This window comes from Oncorhynchus gorbuscha, linkage group LG05 (assembly GCF_021184085.1).
Source record: "Oncorhynchus gorbuscha isolate QuinsamMale2020 ecotype Even-year linkage group LG05, OgorEven_v1.0, whole genome shotgun sequence".
NCBI lineage: Eukaryota > Metazoa > Chordata > Actinopteri > Salmoniformes > Salmonidae > Oncorhynchus > Oncorhynchus gorbuscha.
The window spans coordinates 61,335,663-61,354,082 of record NC_060177.1 but is presented as its reverse complement, the minus strand read 5'-3'; the positions used below and the strand labels follow the sequence as shown (position 1 = coordinate 61,354,082).

At 40.7% G+C, this 18,420-nt stretch overlaps 1 protein-coding gene across 3 annotated transcripts in view; it reads right to left on the bottom strand.

The window, feature by feature from the left end:
- Positions 1 to 2,015: 2,015 nt before the first annotated feature.
- Positions 2,016 to 18,420, bottom strand: part of slc15a4 (solute carrier family 15 member 4) — a 37,801-nt gene continuing 21,396 nt past the window's right edge. For all 3 annotated transcript variants that reach the window (XM_046350547.1, XM_046350548.1, XM_046350546.1), the window contains exons 8-9: positions 10,097 to 10,255; positions 2,016 to 2,560 (exon numbers count right to left, since the gene is read on the bottom strand). In XM_046350547.1, the coding sequence (XP_046206503.1) occupies positions 2,406 to 2,560; positions 10,097 to 10,255 (314 nt within the window). In that variant the 3' untranslated portion in view covers positions 2,016 to 2,405. The remainder of the gene's footprint in view (positions 2,561 to 10,096; positions 10,256 to 18,420) is intronic.

Here is an 18,420-nt window from a genome sequence, read left to right as displayed (position 1 = left end):
ATATGCAATTGCTTTTTTTTCTGTAATCAGATTAAAATAGTGATTTAAAATCATTGCATAGTGAAAAGTCTAAGCCTTATTTATGGATTTAGCAGAGAAATGTAATTCAATAAATACCTTCAATATTTAAGCAACTCTAAATCTGAAAACAAAGTATGTATATGAGCAGCATGACATTGTATTCAGTCTCATAATTTTGAACATAGTACCATGGTTAGTAAAAGCCCGTTCTATTTAACCCATACATGTCAATCATAACCACAAGGTTAAAAAAAAGAAGCTGTATCGCAAATGTCAAACACCAAGGCCCTAATCACAATTTTGAGTAATGTTCAATACAGTCTGAACATGGCACAATTCCTCTACAAGAAGAAAGGCTTTAAGAGCAAACAAACAAGTACAAACCGGATCAGTCAATAACAAGTCAATGAAGCCTCTAAGGTTTTTGAAAGTGGTGTGTCTGGGAGAGTTTTAAATTGTTCATTGATCTATGATCAGAGTGAAAAGGCCACTCAGTTGTATAATGCCATACTTATCTGACAACAGGAGTGAGTTATTTGAGCAGCTTACATGAAATAATTGTTTTAAATGACTATAAATTACACCATTCGTATTTAAGGGCAACCAGACCTCTGCAGATAGAACAGGTTCAGACACAGTAATGATCACTTAAATAAAGGTTAATGTACAATAAATAAACATTAAGATGAACTTGATCTCATGTGAGGATGTGTGAGTGTACAGTAAATGTACAGTACCAGTCAAAAGTTTAGGTGTCCACTCATTCAAGGGTTTTTCTTCATGTTTTACATTGGATGTCTTCACTATAATTGTACAAACTATAAAGAAATAACACATAGAATCATGCAGTAACCCTACCAAAAAAGTGTTAAACAAACCAAATACATTTTATAAACAGATTCTTCAAAGTAGCCAAACATTGCCTTGATGACCGGTTTGCGCACTCTGGCATTCTCTCAACCAGCTTCAAGAGGTAGTCACCTGGAATGCATTTCAATTAAAAAGGTGTGCCTTGTTAGGTTCATTTGTCAAATTTATTTCCTTCTTAATCGGTTTCAGCCAATCAGTTGTGTTGTGACAAAGTATGTGTGGTATACAGAAGATAGCCACATTTGGTAAAAGATCTTGCCATTTTATGACAAGAACAGCTCAAATAAGCAAAGAGAAATGACAGTCCATCATTACTTTAAGACATGAAGGTCAGTCAATCCAGAACATTAAGAACTTTGAAAGATTCTTCAAGTACAGTCGCAAAAACCATTAAGCGCCACGATGAAACTGGCTCTCATGAGAACCACCACAGGAAAGGAAGACCCAAAATGACCTCTGCTGTTGAGGATAAGTTCATCAATTACCAGCCTCAGAAATTGCAGCCCAAATAAATGCTTCAGAGTTCAAGTAACAGACATCAACTGCGTGAATCAGGCCTTCATGGTCGAAGTGATGGAGAGAAAACACTACTGAAGGACGCCAATAAAAATAAGATACTTGCTTAGGCCAAGAAACACGAGCAATGGGCATTATATACCATTGGAAATCGGTCCTTTGGTCTGAGGAGTCCAAATTTGAGATGATTGATTCCAACCAGTGTCTTTATGTGACGCAGAGTAGGTGAACGGATGCTCTCCGCATGTGTGGTTCCCACCATGAAGCATGGAGGAGGTGGTGTGATGGTCTGTGATTTACTTAGAATTCAAGGCTCACTTAACCAGCATGGCTACCACAGCATTCTGCAGCGATTCGCCATCCCATCTGGTTTGCACTTAGTGAGACTATCATTTGTTCTACAACAGGACAATTAACCAACACACCTCCAGGCTGTGTAAATGCTATTTGACCAAGAAGAGGAGTGATTGAGTGCTGCATCAGATGACCTGGTCTCCACAATCACCCGACCTCAACCCAATTGAGATGGTTTGGGATGAGTTGGAACACAGAGTGAAGGAAAATCAGCCAACAGGTGCTCAGCAAATGTGGGAACTCCTTCAAGACTGTTGAAAAAGCATTCCAGGTGAAGCTGGTTGAGAGAATGCCAAGTGTGTGCAAAGCTGTCATCAAGGCGAAGGGTGGCTACTTTGAAGGATCTAAAATATTTGTTTAAACACTTGTTTGGTTACTCAATGAAATTATTTATTTGTAGTTTGGATGTCTTCACTATTCTATTCTACAAAGTTGAAAATAGTAAAAAATAAAGAAAAACCTTGAATGAGTAGGTGTGTCCAAACTTATTTTTTTTGCCTTAAAATGTAATAGTCTTAAAACTCATTGAGGAAAAATAAAATAAAAACTCTATCCCATACCAAATCACAGAGGTGTTTTGGCACGAACCACTATGCACTAAGGCAGGTAGGGTGAAGTCAGATGGACATGGGTCAGTCCTGGGGTCAAGAGGGAGTGATGCCCAGCCTTTGGCTTCCTGCTCTACTACTCTTCTGTTTGTCATATTTGACCGACACGATGAGGAAGACCAGCAGGGTGACACACTGGATCCCCGCTAGCAGGAAGAAGTAGTAGTTGAGCTGGGAGTCATTGATGTTACCTGGAAAGAGGGATGGAGAGAGGGAGGTGGTAGGAACAGTGCCATTGTTATGACAGAATTCAAGTGCAACACCTCAGAAAGAGACACCACAAGAAGCTGTAGGGAGGAAGAGATCAGGTCAAAATAAAGAGGCATATAGAAGTTATTAGAAAGGAAGGGTAAAAAAAGAAGAAGACAAACAGCAGTGGTTGATGCATCCTGCAGAGAGAAAAATAGGTAGAGGGGGATGGGAGCATGACACCAACATCACAAAGCAGCATTCCACATTAAAGGGATACATACAACTGTTCATTCGCATAACATGGCAGTGTCACATGGCAACGACAGTTGCTTTGTCTCCATGTTTAGCTCGTTCTTTTAAGAGAAATGAAATCTGTCTGAAGACAAGCTTATGCTTGAGAAAAAAAGACAGCTCTGTCAGTGCAACTGGAAGCATCTTATTTTCTTATTACTATGAGATGCTTAACGCAGTTTGACCCCACACTTCAATGATCATATGAATGGCATTATTGATAATCTGGGCATTATTGATAATCTCTTGAAGCATGAGAAAATAACAGATCATTCTGGACCCTCAGCTGTGAGGACAGGCAAGGAGTCTCAATACTATGAAAGGATTGTTTGTTTCCTTGGGGGAACGGATTCAATAAGAAGGCGTGAAAACACAATGATGCGCACTTAATTGTTTGCCTTAATTCTGGTTTAGCGGGATTGAAATAATGAGTGTGTGTCTCACGCTTGATATGGATTGGAGATACAGGCATCGTACGTCATAGAAAAGCTATTTGACCGTGTACAGTACAAGCATCATCTCCTTAACAAAGACCCGCATTAGAACAACTCCGTAACCTTAAGTCATATCACCACTTTATAATCTATAATACTGTACTGTGAAAAAAATCTATTCAAACTGTCCATGATTACCCTTCTGTCTTCATGAGATATAAAAATTGTCACCCTCCTTTCTCAGCTAACATCACCAGTCTCCGCAGTGCATTGTTACGAACAAGCCTCTTTCCGAGGTTTATGCTTGCACCCAGCTATTGCCATCTACATCTGAACGCTGGCACTGCTGATTGGAGTGGTTGTCCCTGTTCAAACACTGGAGGGCAATTCTAAACAAAATCTAGCCCCCCCCCGCTACAGTTTCGCATCAAGGGAAAAGCCGACAGCTGCACTAAATCAATGATTTTGCAAGGTAAAACAGTGCTTTGTCTGACAATTGTGTTGGCGTTAGAGAAGCCTTCCACCCCTGGCCATGTTAAGCAGTGGTTTACTGGCCTTAATGTTTAACCAGCAGCCCATCTGACACAAATCACAGCTATTCTTTTGAATTCCCAATTAGAGTACCCAGCATAGGGTTTCTCTCATGTTTATTACAAAAGGGTTTGAGTTTATACAATAGGCACACAGCATGGCACGGTTTCTTAGCCCGGAAGGATACATGGGAGAACGGACAGAGCTCAGCTAGCTAGCCTACATACTGTATCTTCAAATGAGGAAGTCCAAAGCTCCAGGACAGTGTGCTGTCAAAAGAATGCACCTATTAAGTTCTCCACGTTGGACTGTCACAGTGAATAACGACCTAGAGGAGCAGGCTTGATTTTAATTGGAGAAGGGGTTAATCCCACAGAGGTCTTGTCATTTCCCATGGTGAGGGCGGGCTGGGAGAGAGTGAACAGGGAGAGCGGTCTGACGGCCCTCCGGACCCTGGGGTTCAGAGACCGTCCAATTATACCGGTCCATCCAGAGCTGGGGGGAACACAAGGACTCACACAGCCACCATGTACACGACAGGGGGAATAGGTCAATCTCACACATGATACTGGTGCGGTCATCAACATGACCCCAATTAACCAAGTGCTTGAACTTTTGACTGGACACGCTTTGGAATTGGTTGAAATAATTTTGACAATCTGAGTCACGAGGCATGACCAAAATACAACACTAATACATATACCGTTGGATTGCATATATTTGTGTGCATAATTTTCACTAACAATTAAGTTATTGGTGACAATACGGCCAAATACGCGAACCAATCTATAAAAAGTTGTTCCTACCTGGTAGGGAAGACTCTGTATAGTCTACCATCTGACCAGAGCAGTAAAAAGGAGACACGATTTAAACAGTGCCAAGACCCCTGATATCTCATTCATTTCCAAAACACAAAACCTATAAACTATACTAAATCAAACCTGAAAATAAATCACACCTACAACTCAACGGATCGCTGCTAGCAGCACTTCACCAGGGGAGGCAGAAAATATGCAAGTTGGGATATTTTAACCATAAAGAACCTCCAAAACGTAAGGGAGGAGTCACTGTGCAGGCCGTCTAAATAGTGTCCTTTGCAGTTCATCATACGATTGTTTTCACCTTTATGAGTAGTGCAGTACTGTATATCCTGTCACTTGCACATCAGAATCCATATCATATTCAAACCCATAGATGTGTCTCACTGTGCTCTGTGCTCTTTATGGATAATTGGAAAAGGAGAAGACCGGCAGGATAATGTTCACATGGGGTGGGGGTTAATGCCGACAGAGTCTGCTGCTTGCGTTTCAAATCGATAATTCGCTTTAACCGACACGCAGACTGCAAGCACAGCCTTAATTAACACAGGGGAGTTGGCCTTAAGGAGAATGGGAGAGGAGAGAGGGCATGACAGAACTGCATGCTGAATAAATGCATATTGAGGGGAAAGAGCCACCGTTCATTGACCTTAATTGTGTAGTGTTTTATAGATTCAATAAACATCACCAGAGAATAAGTAATATAACTGGATCCTGAGAATTATCAGGGGACGACTGATGAAATCAAATCAAAACAAGTCTTTACATCTCAGTTTATGGGGTAGGTTTGAAAAACTGTGCAGGGTTGACATTTTTGTAATTTCATTATGTCTGCCTCTGCCTACCTCCTTCCCACTCATGCCTCCCCAGGGGTCACTTGGCTGGTAATTACAGCAGCAAAAACTAAACAAGGACTTGTTGTACAAACCATTAACGAACCCCATACATATTTGACAGGTATTTAGGGAATGCGATCGACACGGAGGAATGCAGCGCTATCCAGAGGTGGGACACTGAAGGGAACTACTATGTCTGTTTGCCTCTAACTGAATAATATTAGCCACCGTGATGCATTCATTTAGGCAGAGAGCTGCTGCAATAATTACAACAACAATTCTGAAACACACAGACCTCCAATGATCTTCAGCCCCAGCTGTGGACATTAACATACTTTGTCCGACTTCCCTTTCTTGTACTGTAAAACTTCTGGATGGACTAGAGACAAAATGGAAGCAGTTGATCAATAATGAGTGCAGGTAATTGTAAATACATTGATTACTGTATCTATCAATACCATTATTAACTTATCAATGGAGAAATCACAACCCTGAACTCTGACACAATTAAAAGGAAAGAACAAGCATCTGCTGTTAGCTAGATAGGCTGGAAATATCAGTCAGCCGAAAAGCTGCCGTTTACAGTATTTAAAATATATATCTCACATGGATTATTCTTTCACTTAAAGAAATACCTTCCCTTATACAGTGCATGTATTATATTAAGCAGGAAGACTTGAGCACCAATCTCAAGAAGAGCTCATGTGACCATTTGTCCTGCTTTGGCACCGTTGCCCTCTATTAAAAACAGTATTTTCATTGAGTATCATCAAATGAGTGTTGAGCAGGATATGTGGGTCTCAACCCAAACTGTGAATGTCTAAAATATCCCAACATCTGATCCTGGACCAGTCAGGACTTGAACCAATTAAAATAAAAAGGCCATTTCCTGGTCTGTGACTGCAGCTACCTACTCAGAGCTCAAGCATTGTGTTCCTTAAAGTCAATGGTGGATGAATACCTTGGGCAACAATTCAAAGGAGCACAGGTTTCAGCAGAACAAAACATATTTATGTATACAAGCCAACTCATGAGGCAGAAGGAAAGAAGGTTGACCTTTCATTGACTAACTGTGGGGTTAACTCAGCACAATGCAGTCTCTGTCAAAGCGGAGGTGAGATGGCCGCCTTTTCTAAGACCAAATAAAAGGATTGTGATGAATGACCAGTCAGATGTGATGTCAGCCTGACTGTGGAAAAAGCCCATTGGGATTTTAACCCTCCTGTTGTGTTCGTTTCATGTTAAATAATTCTGTGTTCCCGGTCCAAAATGACCGCCCCATTATAGCGGATTATAAATCCATAATAATACATATATGATCACCTAATGTTGTGTTAGATCTTTATATCAACTTAAGTTATTGTGGAAATCAAAAGTTTTGAACTTCTATTTGCTATTTATGGCCTGTAGGCTTCATTGACCTGAGCTCATACAACTTGTTTTTGAGTAAAAGCTTTTTTGTAAAAACATAATGTATGGATTATTTAGACTAACAAATACTCAAATGAAACATAGTGCTATTCATCACAGACTACTTTGTGTCAAAGTTTAACAAGGACTCTCTCCTCCTCACCAGTGTCATGATCAAAGATATGATCAAGAGCCTCACATACAGTATATCATTTGGTCATTGTGCTGCCACAGAATGAATTATGTGCAAGGCCTCAAAAAGCTTTATATACCAGAGCTGCAAGAAAAGTTGTATACATTGAAACAATGTTGTGATTTTTTTGTGAGAATGCCAAAAGGTGTGGTTCCCATGAGGGAAAGATTCTATTGGGGTAAGGTTCCTGTGGGGATTGCCATGGAAGCCAAGAAGGGGAGTGAGGCGTGTGTGTGCTCAAACACACATGCATGTGGGTGTCTGGGAGAGGTGTGCCCATCTGATGAATGGGCATGTGCCTGAACTCAATTTTATTACACTAAATTATAGTCTCACCCAGGGCGGCAGGGTAACCTAGTGGTTAGAGCGTTGGACTAGTAACCGGAAGGTTGCAAGTTCAAACCCTCGAGCTGACAAGGTACAAAATCTATCGTTCTGCCCCTGAACAGGCAGTTAACTCACTGTTCCTAGGCCGTCATTGAAAATAAGAATTTGTTCTTAACTGACTTGCCTAGTTAAATAAAAGGTCAAATATATATATATATTTGTAAAATTAATTTGTAATGACTGGTCATTTTTGACAGGGAACACCACAGGTGTACAAAAGTTAAAGAAAACAAGCAAAATGTATTGAAAATCATCAAAATGTATTTTGTGTGTTCAAATGCCCTGTGTGGACAAAGTCATGCAACCTTATGACAATCTGATTAAAGGAACTACATTTTTCAGAGAGAAAACTCAGTCCAATTTGACCGGAACACAGCAGGAGAGTTAAAAGTCACCAAGTCAAAAACATAATACAAATACAGTCACGACCAGAATAACTGACACCCTTGACAAAGATGAGCAAAAAAATACTGTATACAGTAAGATAATACAAATACTGAGCTATATTATATGCAAAATATATATTATACTGATACAATTGCCCAGAAAAAAAATGTTGTTTAACAAGTAATACTTATTTTAAAAATAATAATAATATTGGCACCAGTTTAATACTTCAGCACCCCTTGCGAGGAAAATGTCACAGACCTAAAACATTTTATGAGATTGGAGAACACATTGGGAGGGATGTTAGAATCTTCCCAGATCGTTGATATCCTTCGTTTGCGCTTATGGACTACCCTCTTCAATTCAAACCACAGGTTTTCAATGAGTTTTAAGTCCGGAGACAGATGGCCATTGCAAAGTGTTGATTTCTTGGTCAATTAACCATTTCTTTATGGATTTTGATATGTGTTTTGGGTCATTGTCTTGCTGGAAGATCCACAGCCAAGTTACAGCTTCCTGGTAGAGGCAACCAGGTTTTTGGCAAAAAAAGTCTTAAAAAGTATTACTTATTGTACTATTTTTCTTTTCTCATCTTTATCAAGGGTGCCAATAATTTTGGTTGCGACTGTACTACAGTTACCAAAGGCATATGTTTTTACATTTGGACAGATGGACTGTATCGTTGCATCCTACATTGCTTCTCTACCTGCGCATGCCTGCTGCTAGTTTGTGAGGACAAGACGAAGAGAGAAGGTGGTGTAGTGAGACAGAGAGGTGAGTAGTAGCCTCCAGCTGCCAAGGTAGGTAGCTAGCTAGCTGGCTGGCTGTGGCAGCTATATGGTGCACACTCCAGGGGCAGCTTTACTTAAGAGGAGAGAGCTGTGTAATCAGGCCCCCAGCTTGTCATTAATACTGGGTGTCTATCCCCAGGTCTGCACCACTCTGCTCACCAAACCTCCTGTTTACTCCACGCTTCGCTCTGCCTCCGCATCACACAGCCATGGAAATGAGGAGGATCCGCTTCCATCGCTCCTGCAGAGCGCTGAGCCAAGGGGGGTGGGGCAGATAGGTAAAGAAGCAATGTAGAGACAGGTAAAGCCCAGCAAAGTATGTGAAGGAAAGACAACAAGCAACTGCACAACAAACTGACAGGCTTTGAGGCAAAAGCTTTGGCCACCTGGATGTTTTATTCTGTTTGTTCGCCCACCTCTACTCGGTGTGTTTTTTCTTTAAAATTACTTTTTCAAAAAGCAGCACGAGATAGAGTGAGAGAAAGAAAGCTTGCAGGCAAACGAGGCTCTCGTTTAACAATCAAATTATGCTTACTAAACAAACGGCTCCTCGGGCGAGGCTAGGCAAGTCGCAGGATGGATTTATGAAGCCGTGCCAAGCATCTCCAAGTGCTAATGTCATCAAAAATACCTCCCAACCTGTCGGCACACTGTATTAATGAGCTATTAGGTGTTGGTGGTTAAACAATTTACAGTGCGGCGTATTTTCCGCATGCTCCCTGGAAAGTGCATCTGGGCCGGGGGGCTCCTTTCACCAGGGAACACATCCATCTGCTGCCACCGCCACACTATTTATTCTAGCACTACGACAGATTTACACAAACCTTTTGTCGTTAGTCTGACATCTCTATTTATTACAGGAAACACTTAAAATAAGACAATTGCACCAGGATAATTTTTTTCCTTCTTTGGTGCAACCAATTTGCAAACTTCTTAAGTGGATTTTTAAATCAGGACGACATTACAATTATTGTGACGCGTCCCCCCAGGAAATACATTTCTGTTGATGTGAAGGTAAATACTGCAGAGGGAATCCAAATGTCAATACTGTGTTCTTCTTTTCGAGGACAACAGTAAGCTATGACACACTGCTGATGTTTTTGTCACACCAATTTTACGGTAACATCTATAAAAACTCTAGACAGTGTGCATGAGTGGAGCCAGAACATTATACTATTCCTCATCCCTGGAAAACTGTGTTCATACAGATCAATGGCCAGGGAGTTGAAGGTAGTTTTCAGAGGCCATGTTTAAGGCTGATTGTGATGGCAGGCCTCCCTAGAGTCCATATACAGATCATTATGCAGGCTGAGGCAATACAATGCACCGTAATTCTCGCTCACATTTTTTCTCCCTGAAGAGCATGTCCAACTCCTATTATATGAGTAATGAACATTGTCTCAAAAGAAGAACCTACTTTAAGAACTTGTATTGGATGAGTGTTTTCTCGCTCTTACCAAAGTCCTTGTGGGAGGACATCCAGCCAATCCCCTTGAGGGAGACGATGGCCAGTAGGCCGGAGCCCACGAAGGAACCAATCCCAGAGAAGAAGAAGAACAGTCCCATGATGGCACTCTGCATGGACCTGGGGGCGGCTGAGTAGGCAAATTCCAGACCTTGGAGAGGAGACAGACACGGAACTCAGAGATCCATAGAATAAACAAGGAATAAACAAGAAATACTAACAAGTAAACAAACACAATCATGCAGTACATCCGGTCATACAGAGTAAACATTGACAGATGCTAACACTGATCCAAACACATTTCTAGACTCTGGGCAAACAATGCCCATGTTCCAACCATGGCACAACCGGCCTGGGGTGAGGAACAGTTCAAAGTGTTTTTAGATGCCTTTGGCAGAGGACAGTCCATTGGCTGTGTGGTGTGTGGATATGTAGTAGGCTTGGGAGTTATCCAGATTGTCTTAACGACCTTGTGCTATACCGGGGTATTCGATAATAACGGCACTGAAGAAAGGGTGCTGTTTTCAAACCCAATGATACTCTGAAATCCGAAGGTTAGCAATGCTAACAAGTACATGTAAAATCCCATGAGAATGCTAACTAAATACTAAGGAGCGCATTGCAAACATTTTGTACAGTTTGACCTAAACTATACAAGTAACTCAAAAATGCTACTCCCAGTTTGTTGCACGCACAAAACACATATTAGCCAGCAAAGGCTCTTGAACCAGCAGAAGATACGCTGCTGGTACCAAGCAAATGCTTGATTTTGGAAGAAGCTAACCACTTTTCTAGATAGCTAATTGGCTACTAAATTAGCAAACCAAATGCACAACTGCAGAGCAGTTAGCACATTTTGGACAGTTAACTTAGATATCTAGCTGGCAAACAGTTCCATACTGTAATTAGATCACCTGGCGTATGCTACACAACAGTGAGTGACTCACAAGGCTAACGGGTTCGTTGTGTGCTTTTAAACAAAGACCGCGTGACGGGGGACTTCCAGGTGAAATGAAGAAAGCAATTGTTCTTTATTTCCTAATGATTTGCACAAGTTAACTGCAGGTAACTATTTGTATCTACAAACATACAAATTGATTTAAAAACGTCAAACAAAATAGTTTCAACGGTATTGAAAAAACATCCCGTGGCTTTTTCCAAATACCCCGGTATATACGGTATATCGTCCAAGCCTAGTACGTAGCGCAGTGGTCAGCAGCAGACAGTGTGTTTTACAGTGAGGATGACTTATTACCCATGGGTCCCACCCAGATAAAGTAGCCAGGGGCGATCACTATGGAAACACCTCTCATGCGTCACTGTAGAACTCCACTTACAGGAGATTAGATTTGCATCAGAATAACAGGCCTTTCATCCATAACAACAATGTGATCAATTTATATACATGAGAGACTTGGCCTGCCGCTGCACTGTTTGACTGCTAAATATCAGTGAAACATAGGGCTGTTCTCCCCTCCTACACCCGCAGGCTACCTTACAGCAGCAGGGGACCATCTCAAGTACCTATTCAGCTGCAATTGTTTCTGGAAAAGGTCTCTCAATATTTTATGTGTCATGAGAGAGGATGGGGTTGAAGGGGGAAGGAGAACGGGAAAAAAAAGATAAAATCATTTTTATTTTGCCATAAGAGCTGCCTGCTAGCTGACATTGATAATTTCATGGTGCCTCAAACTTGTGATTTTTCAAATAAGGCCCTATAGCTGCAGCTGTCAGGAGAGATAAAGGAGCCTCTTAAGTACGGATGCCTTTTTAGGCATTCCTCCGAGGGGAACATTACAAGAAATCCATGTGACACACAACTCCTCGTACAGCTACCTGGTCTGAGACTAATGTAGCTTGTTATGATACAAAACACTTTCCTAAAAGAAAAAAATAATCTGCTGTGGAAACTTTATTACACTGTGTCAAACGCTCTGCCACAACACACCTGATCTTTCCATTTGTTTCCACCTGAAAACATTTAGTAATATCGTCAGGTAACCTTTTGACAGCAAATTAAAAAAGCCCTGCACAGCAGTACAATGGGACATGTCGTGAAGAGGAATTTGCAGGACTATTTTCAATAGGGGTGTGAACGTTTAAACAAAATCGGGATGGTTTAGAAAAAAATCCCTAACCATTGTATTTTTTAAAACTAAATGTACAATACCGTTCAAAAGTTTGTGGTTACTTAGAAATGTTGTTTCATTAAATAGTATCCGCAAAACACCAGTCTCAACGTCAACAGTGAAGAGGTGACTCCGGGATGCTGGCCTTCGAAGCAGAGTTCCTCTGTCCAGTGTCTGTGTTCTTTAGCCCATCTTAATATTTTCTTCTCATTGGCCAGTCTGAGATATGGCTTTTTCTTTGCATCCCGGAGTCAACTCTTCACTGTTGACGTTGAGACTGGTGTTTTGAGGGTACCATTTAATTAAGCTGCCAGTTGAGGACTTGTGAGGAGTCTGTCAAACTAGAACCTCGAATGTACTTGTCCTCTTGCTCAGTTGTGCACCGGGGATGCTCACTCCACTCTCTATCCTGGTTAGCGCCAGTTTGCACTGTTCTGTGAAGGGAGTAGTACACAGCGTTGTACGAGATCTTCAGTTTCTTGGCAATTTCTCGCATGGAATAGACTTCATTTCTCAGAACAAGAACAGACTGACGAGTTTCAGGAGAAAGTTATTTGTTTCTGGCCATTTTGAGCCTGCAATCGAACCCACAAATGCTGAAGCTCCAGATACTGAACTAGTCTAAAAAAGCACATAGTTTTATTGCTTCTGTTTTCAGCTGTGCTAATATAATTACAAAATGGTTTTCTAATGATCAATCAGCCTTTTAAAACGATCAACTTGGATTAGCTAACACAACGTGCCATTGGAACACAGGACTGATGGTCGCTGATAATAGGCGTCTGTACGCCTATGTAGACATTCCATTAAAATCAGCCGTTTCCAGCTACAATAGTCATTTACATTGTCTACACTGTATTTCTGATCAATCTGCTATTATTTTAAAAAGAGACATTTTCTTTGCTTTTCTTTCAAAAACAAGGACATTTCTTTCAAAAACAAGGACATTTCTAAGTGACCCCAAACTTTTGAATGGTAGTGTACATCGCAATACAGTTAACAAAGAAAAAAACGAATTCTACAAATACCTAAACGCAATAATTCCATAACGTTAGAAGATATCCTTTTTAAAAATGATTTGCCATGGATAAAGTGCTCTGAACGTCATCTTCATTAACAGTTGGGAAAATGGTGGAGAGTGAGACAGGAAAGTGACAGCAGCAAAGTCCAGTCTGCTTATATTTTGAGGTTAAAAGAGAAGGTGGTGACATGCAAACTTCACGAGGTGGAATTGAGCTACAGTGGCAGTACAGGTGCAATGCTTAACCATCTGAAAGGGAGGCACGGAGACCCCCAACCCGTTGCTGGCAACAGTGCAGTAAGGGACGGAGTGAGAAAATCACAGCGCTGACTACAAAAATGATTGCAGTTGATATGCAGCCATTGTCAATGGTAGAGGATGTTGGCTCGCTGCCCTGATGGCATATATAGAAGCAGACTACAGGATGCCATGTCGAAAAACCGTGACAGCCTGGATTAAGAAAATGTACAATGATCGCTCAAAAGTATAAAGCGCAAGCTCTCAAACACCATACGTAGCTTTATCAACTGATTGTCGGATGTCAAAGAACAGTCATACATCACTGCAAAGCGACATCACATTGATGAGAAGTGGGACATGAAGTCCCATGTACTGACAACTGAGAACATGCACACAGAGAACCTAAAAACGGCATTAACTACCATCATTGCTGAGTGGGTGGGGACAGCAGTAAGGTCAGCGCTGTCTGGTAGCCATGACTGCAGTAGATTGAACTGCATTGCCCCCTAGTGGTCATACGCAGGACCAAATCTGAAGTGTGAATTCACATGTCCTTATACAATTTTTTTTCTTAAAGTTTCAAAATAAACATTTTACATTTGTCACATCCCTAATTTTCAATCCCTTACTTGTCTATGTGGAGGTAGATAGAATGAGTTGAGATTTAATTATAATAATAATGTCCGCTTCCCAACCACACGCAAAACAAACAAAGTTAAAATAATTTATTTTGCCTTCTCCCGAGGGCTGTGTTGGAAGGGTAGATTTTTTTTTCTTGAAAAATAACATTAGCTTTAAAAAATTTCCAAAGATCAATCCCAGAGGGGATCATTTTGCATATCCTTAATGCCCAAAAGCAGGCAAACTGCAGGTGGTGCATAAGTAAAGAATTACCATAGTCCCTCCAAGGATAAAGGAATTGCAATATGGTAGGAGGTGGGCCCTAGACATATTAAAAAGGATGTATTCAAATAGAATAAGACCAGGGGAAAACTGTTTTTTCCAGACATATGTCACAATTCTGTCAACTAATTTTCATTGAAGATATCCCCAGTGGGGTGGTGTGGAAAAAGTGGAGGGGAAGTTTATTTAAGGGCTCCCCACAGCTTTATTCTGTCTGTATTTGAATTTCATGGGTGTACTAGTACAGTAATAAAGTATGACAGCCAGTTGTTTTTAATAGACACCTGGGCAAACCAGTGTGTACGCTGTTCCAAACATAACTTTATTATGTTCAATTGAACTGATAATGTGGATCTAAAAAAATTATTGTGAGTACATTACTTCACATGAATAAATGATCTGCCCTCAGCCACACAACAGCTACTGTACCTACAGTGTATTTTTCCCTGGTTAGGGGTTGTCCTGGTTGCAGTTGTTAGCAGTAATGCCTCCAGGGGCCATAGTGTGGAAGAGCTGCCATTGGTACCAATCCCTCCACAACAGTCAATATGGTTGGCTTGTGTCATGGTAGGGGATCCACAGAGATTATGACCATAACAAGACAGGGCACCTGATGAGAGGACATCAGCTGCAGACAGCCAGTCATATACACTTCCTTAGAATGAGTCAGTAGCTAAGAGTGCCAGGAGTGAGTGGCTAACTGGATGCTGGAGGTTTTACTCAAGACAGTCTTACATTTCAGTCTACTCGCCTAGGGACAATACAAAAGACTAAACACTAAGTTGCTAAGGGTCTCCTATGTGGCGACGCCATTGTTGGCCTGAGGAGGAGAAACACAATCTTCAGTAAGAACTAGCAATAACTTAGAGAAGTTACGCATGAAAGACATGTTGAAGAAAATGAGGATGCAATGTAAAATATAGTGAGGAAGTGACAGCAAGCCAAATAGACAGACGGGAGGATGGCTCAATCATGGGCCGAGGTCTCAACAACCCCAGTCATCCAGGTAATTGAAATCTTTCCAAAACAGAAGCCTTAGCATGGTAATGATCATGACTGCAGGAGAAATATAAATAAAATAATAATAATAATGAGGTAGGATTCTATTGATTTCAAATTGTGCTCTGCTCATAGAGCCAAGATGAACAGCTTATGTAATATCTCACAACAGCTTAACCTTGAAAGATTTGAGAGAGGAGAGATTATATGATAGACATGATTTGCTAATACTGGTCATGGTGCTACTACATACAGTATGTTGTTACAGCATAATCAGAGTGAGGACAATCAGCAAACTGCTGTATACTTATGCCCCATTGTAACACCTTTCCACTACTCCTCACAGCACCCCAAACTCTACCCTTACCATTAAAAAAAACAAGCTGTTTATCTATTAAAAATAATAATAATACAATTTTTTTTTAAATAGTGTCCAAAGAGAACAGATGAAATGGACATAGAAAGAAGCTGGCTCAATGAAAACTATGGTGCTACTCATTCCAAGGTTAGGACTAACCACCAGAGGACTTGAAAATGAGCCGAAGCTGAGAGGATCACCAAAACTAAAAAGGTATTTTGGTGCATTTAAAAAAATATATATATGGTATGGGTCTATGAATGTGTCGACAACCATCCGTGGAGATCAGTAGACAAATGGCTGGACAACGGGCTGCCCCGAAAAATGCATGGTCCCCAAGAAAGTGGATTCTTAAAAATACGTGTTTCTGTACGTAGCATGTGTGTTGGATTCACTTAATGGATCTACCGTTTCTATCATAGGCCACTGTAATGGATGGGGGCTCAGGACAGTACCATTCTGATCATCTGATGAAGGTGCACATGGATCAGAGTCAAACTTTGAAGACCGAGATAGAGTCATTGAAGGCAGACCAGCAGAAAGAAAAACATTCTCTGGGGGCAGAGATACAGGCGACAGCTGATGCATTGGTCCAGAGCCAGGCGGCATTGGCAGAGAGCCAGATGGCATTGGCAGAGAGCCAGGTGGAGAATGACGAGTTGAAGAGGGCGAGGAACGAGATGGAGTCACAATCCAGGCCAGTCTGGAATTCCACCTCCGACAGGCAGAGTCAACATACGTGGCAGGTTCGTCAGGTCGTCGGTTCACCTTGACATTTCCATTCCTCTTCTGACATTAGAACTTGATGAACTGCTCACCAGGCACAGAATGGGGACTGGTCTTGATAAAGAATTGAGATTTTTATTTTCACTGAATCTCAATCGGTTAGCCTACAATTAGGGTGTGGATTATTTTGCTCTTCACTTGCAGTCACTTAGTGTCCTAGGCCTATTCCCGACCAGCCATGTTATACAGCGCCATATTTTCCTAATATTAAAAACAGTCAAATGCATTCCTGAATTCAATCTCTTTATCCGACATGTTGACATTTATTCATTGTTTTAATAGTGAAGGCTCCCTTTGTTATTTAATTTTATAACTAAAATGCTTGAATGTATTTAGAAGACATGTACGACTTGTATGCTGTGTGATGACGTGCACAAATGAATGATTGAATGATTGATTTTCTGTAATTGAAGTAGGCCTGTATGCCAATAAGTAAATTAAACAGGACTCTTACTGTAGGTCTACAGATCCATGTCATTTCAATAACTTAACTTCTCAAAGATGCCCTCTGGTGGTCAAACTAGTATTAACGGCAACAATGGCTGACAAATAACCTGCCATATAATTATTTATTTTGAACCCTTCCTTAAACCGGACGATGCTGGGCCAATTGTGCACCACCCCATGGGTCTCCCAGTCTGCTGCGACAGAGCCTGGACATATAGTTGTGTAAATTGAAGTTCAAAGTTGGCATTTCACCACCAAAGTCCAATGCCGATGTTATCCCAATATCAAATCATTTCTGGGTAGCGATTACGTACCTTACTAACCACGTTTCCATCCACAGATTTTATGCAGGTAAAGTCATATCGTATATTTAAAAATAAATGACAGCTATAATTTTATACATTCCGATAGAAGATATTTTCATTCGACATGGTGGGATCTTTAAAAAAATATATTTTTAAAATATTAATGTTTTATACATTAAGTGTACAAATGCTTTCTGCACAACTGACAATTCATATCCACAATTCAAAGCATAATTTCCATTTACTTTCGATGAGCGGATCAGCATGAATTGGTTTAATTTCCAAACAACAAATATATGATTGTTGGCATAATAGTTATCTATAGATCCATATTGTTAGCTCTTATTTTAGCTTTGCCATGCCCATGCACAGAGCCCATGTATTTGTCTCATACTATTGTGTTACTGCTTTGACTCTTGTCATCAACCATATAATGGCTCTCTGCAATCACTGAGGGAGAGTAAAGACCTTATGCTAGAAATTGAGTGACACTTACCCGTTTACTATCAATCATCAAGATGAAAATGCTAACAGAAATCATAGGGTTCTATTTTCTCTCAGGGGGAAAAAAACACACAAAAAAATGGAAAATACAATTTGGACAGCATACCACAACAAGTTAAAACTATAACTTAATAATGTCCTTGGGAAGGGTAAAGAAAGGATAATTCACTGCAGGTCCAGTTCACTGTGTGAGGGTATGAACCACCTTCTGAGGAGAGCTCTTGCAGACATACAGAATTCTATGATTGCAGCCTACATGCTGTGTTCAAAATAGCAAAATCCTTGTTTAATACACAACGCATTCCATTCACTCAGAGAGCAATTCATGAGTGTATTTTTGCCATTTACTCAGACAGCACCATTCACTGCAGGTCCAATTCACTGTGTGAGGGTGTCAACTAGTGTGGGTGAACTTCTGAGAAGAGCTCTAGTAGCCTACATGCTGTGTGTTTAATGAAAAGACTTGAACCAAATGCACAATGTATTTTTGCCATTCACTTAGATGGCATTTCATGGACAAGGTCAATGTTATAGAATGTAATCTTACCCGTAGTATCTGTATAGGTACTAGATGTAGAACTAATGTAGCATGCCAGCACAGGCGGTGGTTACAGAGAACAATCA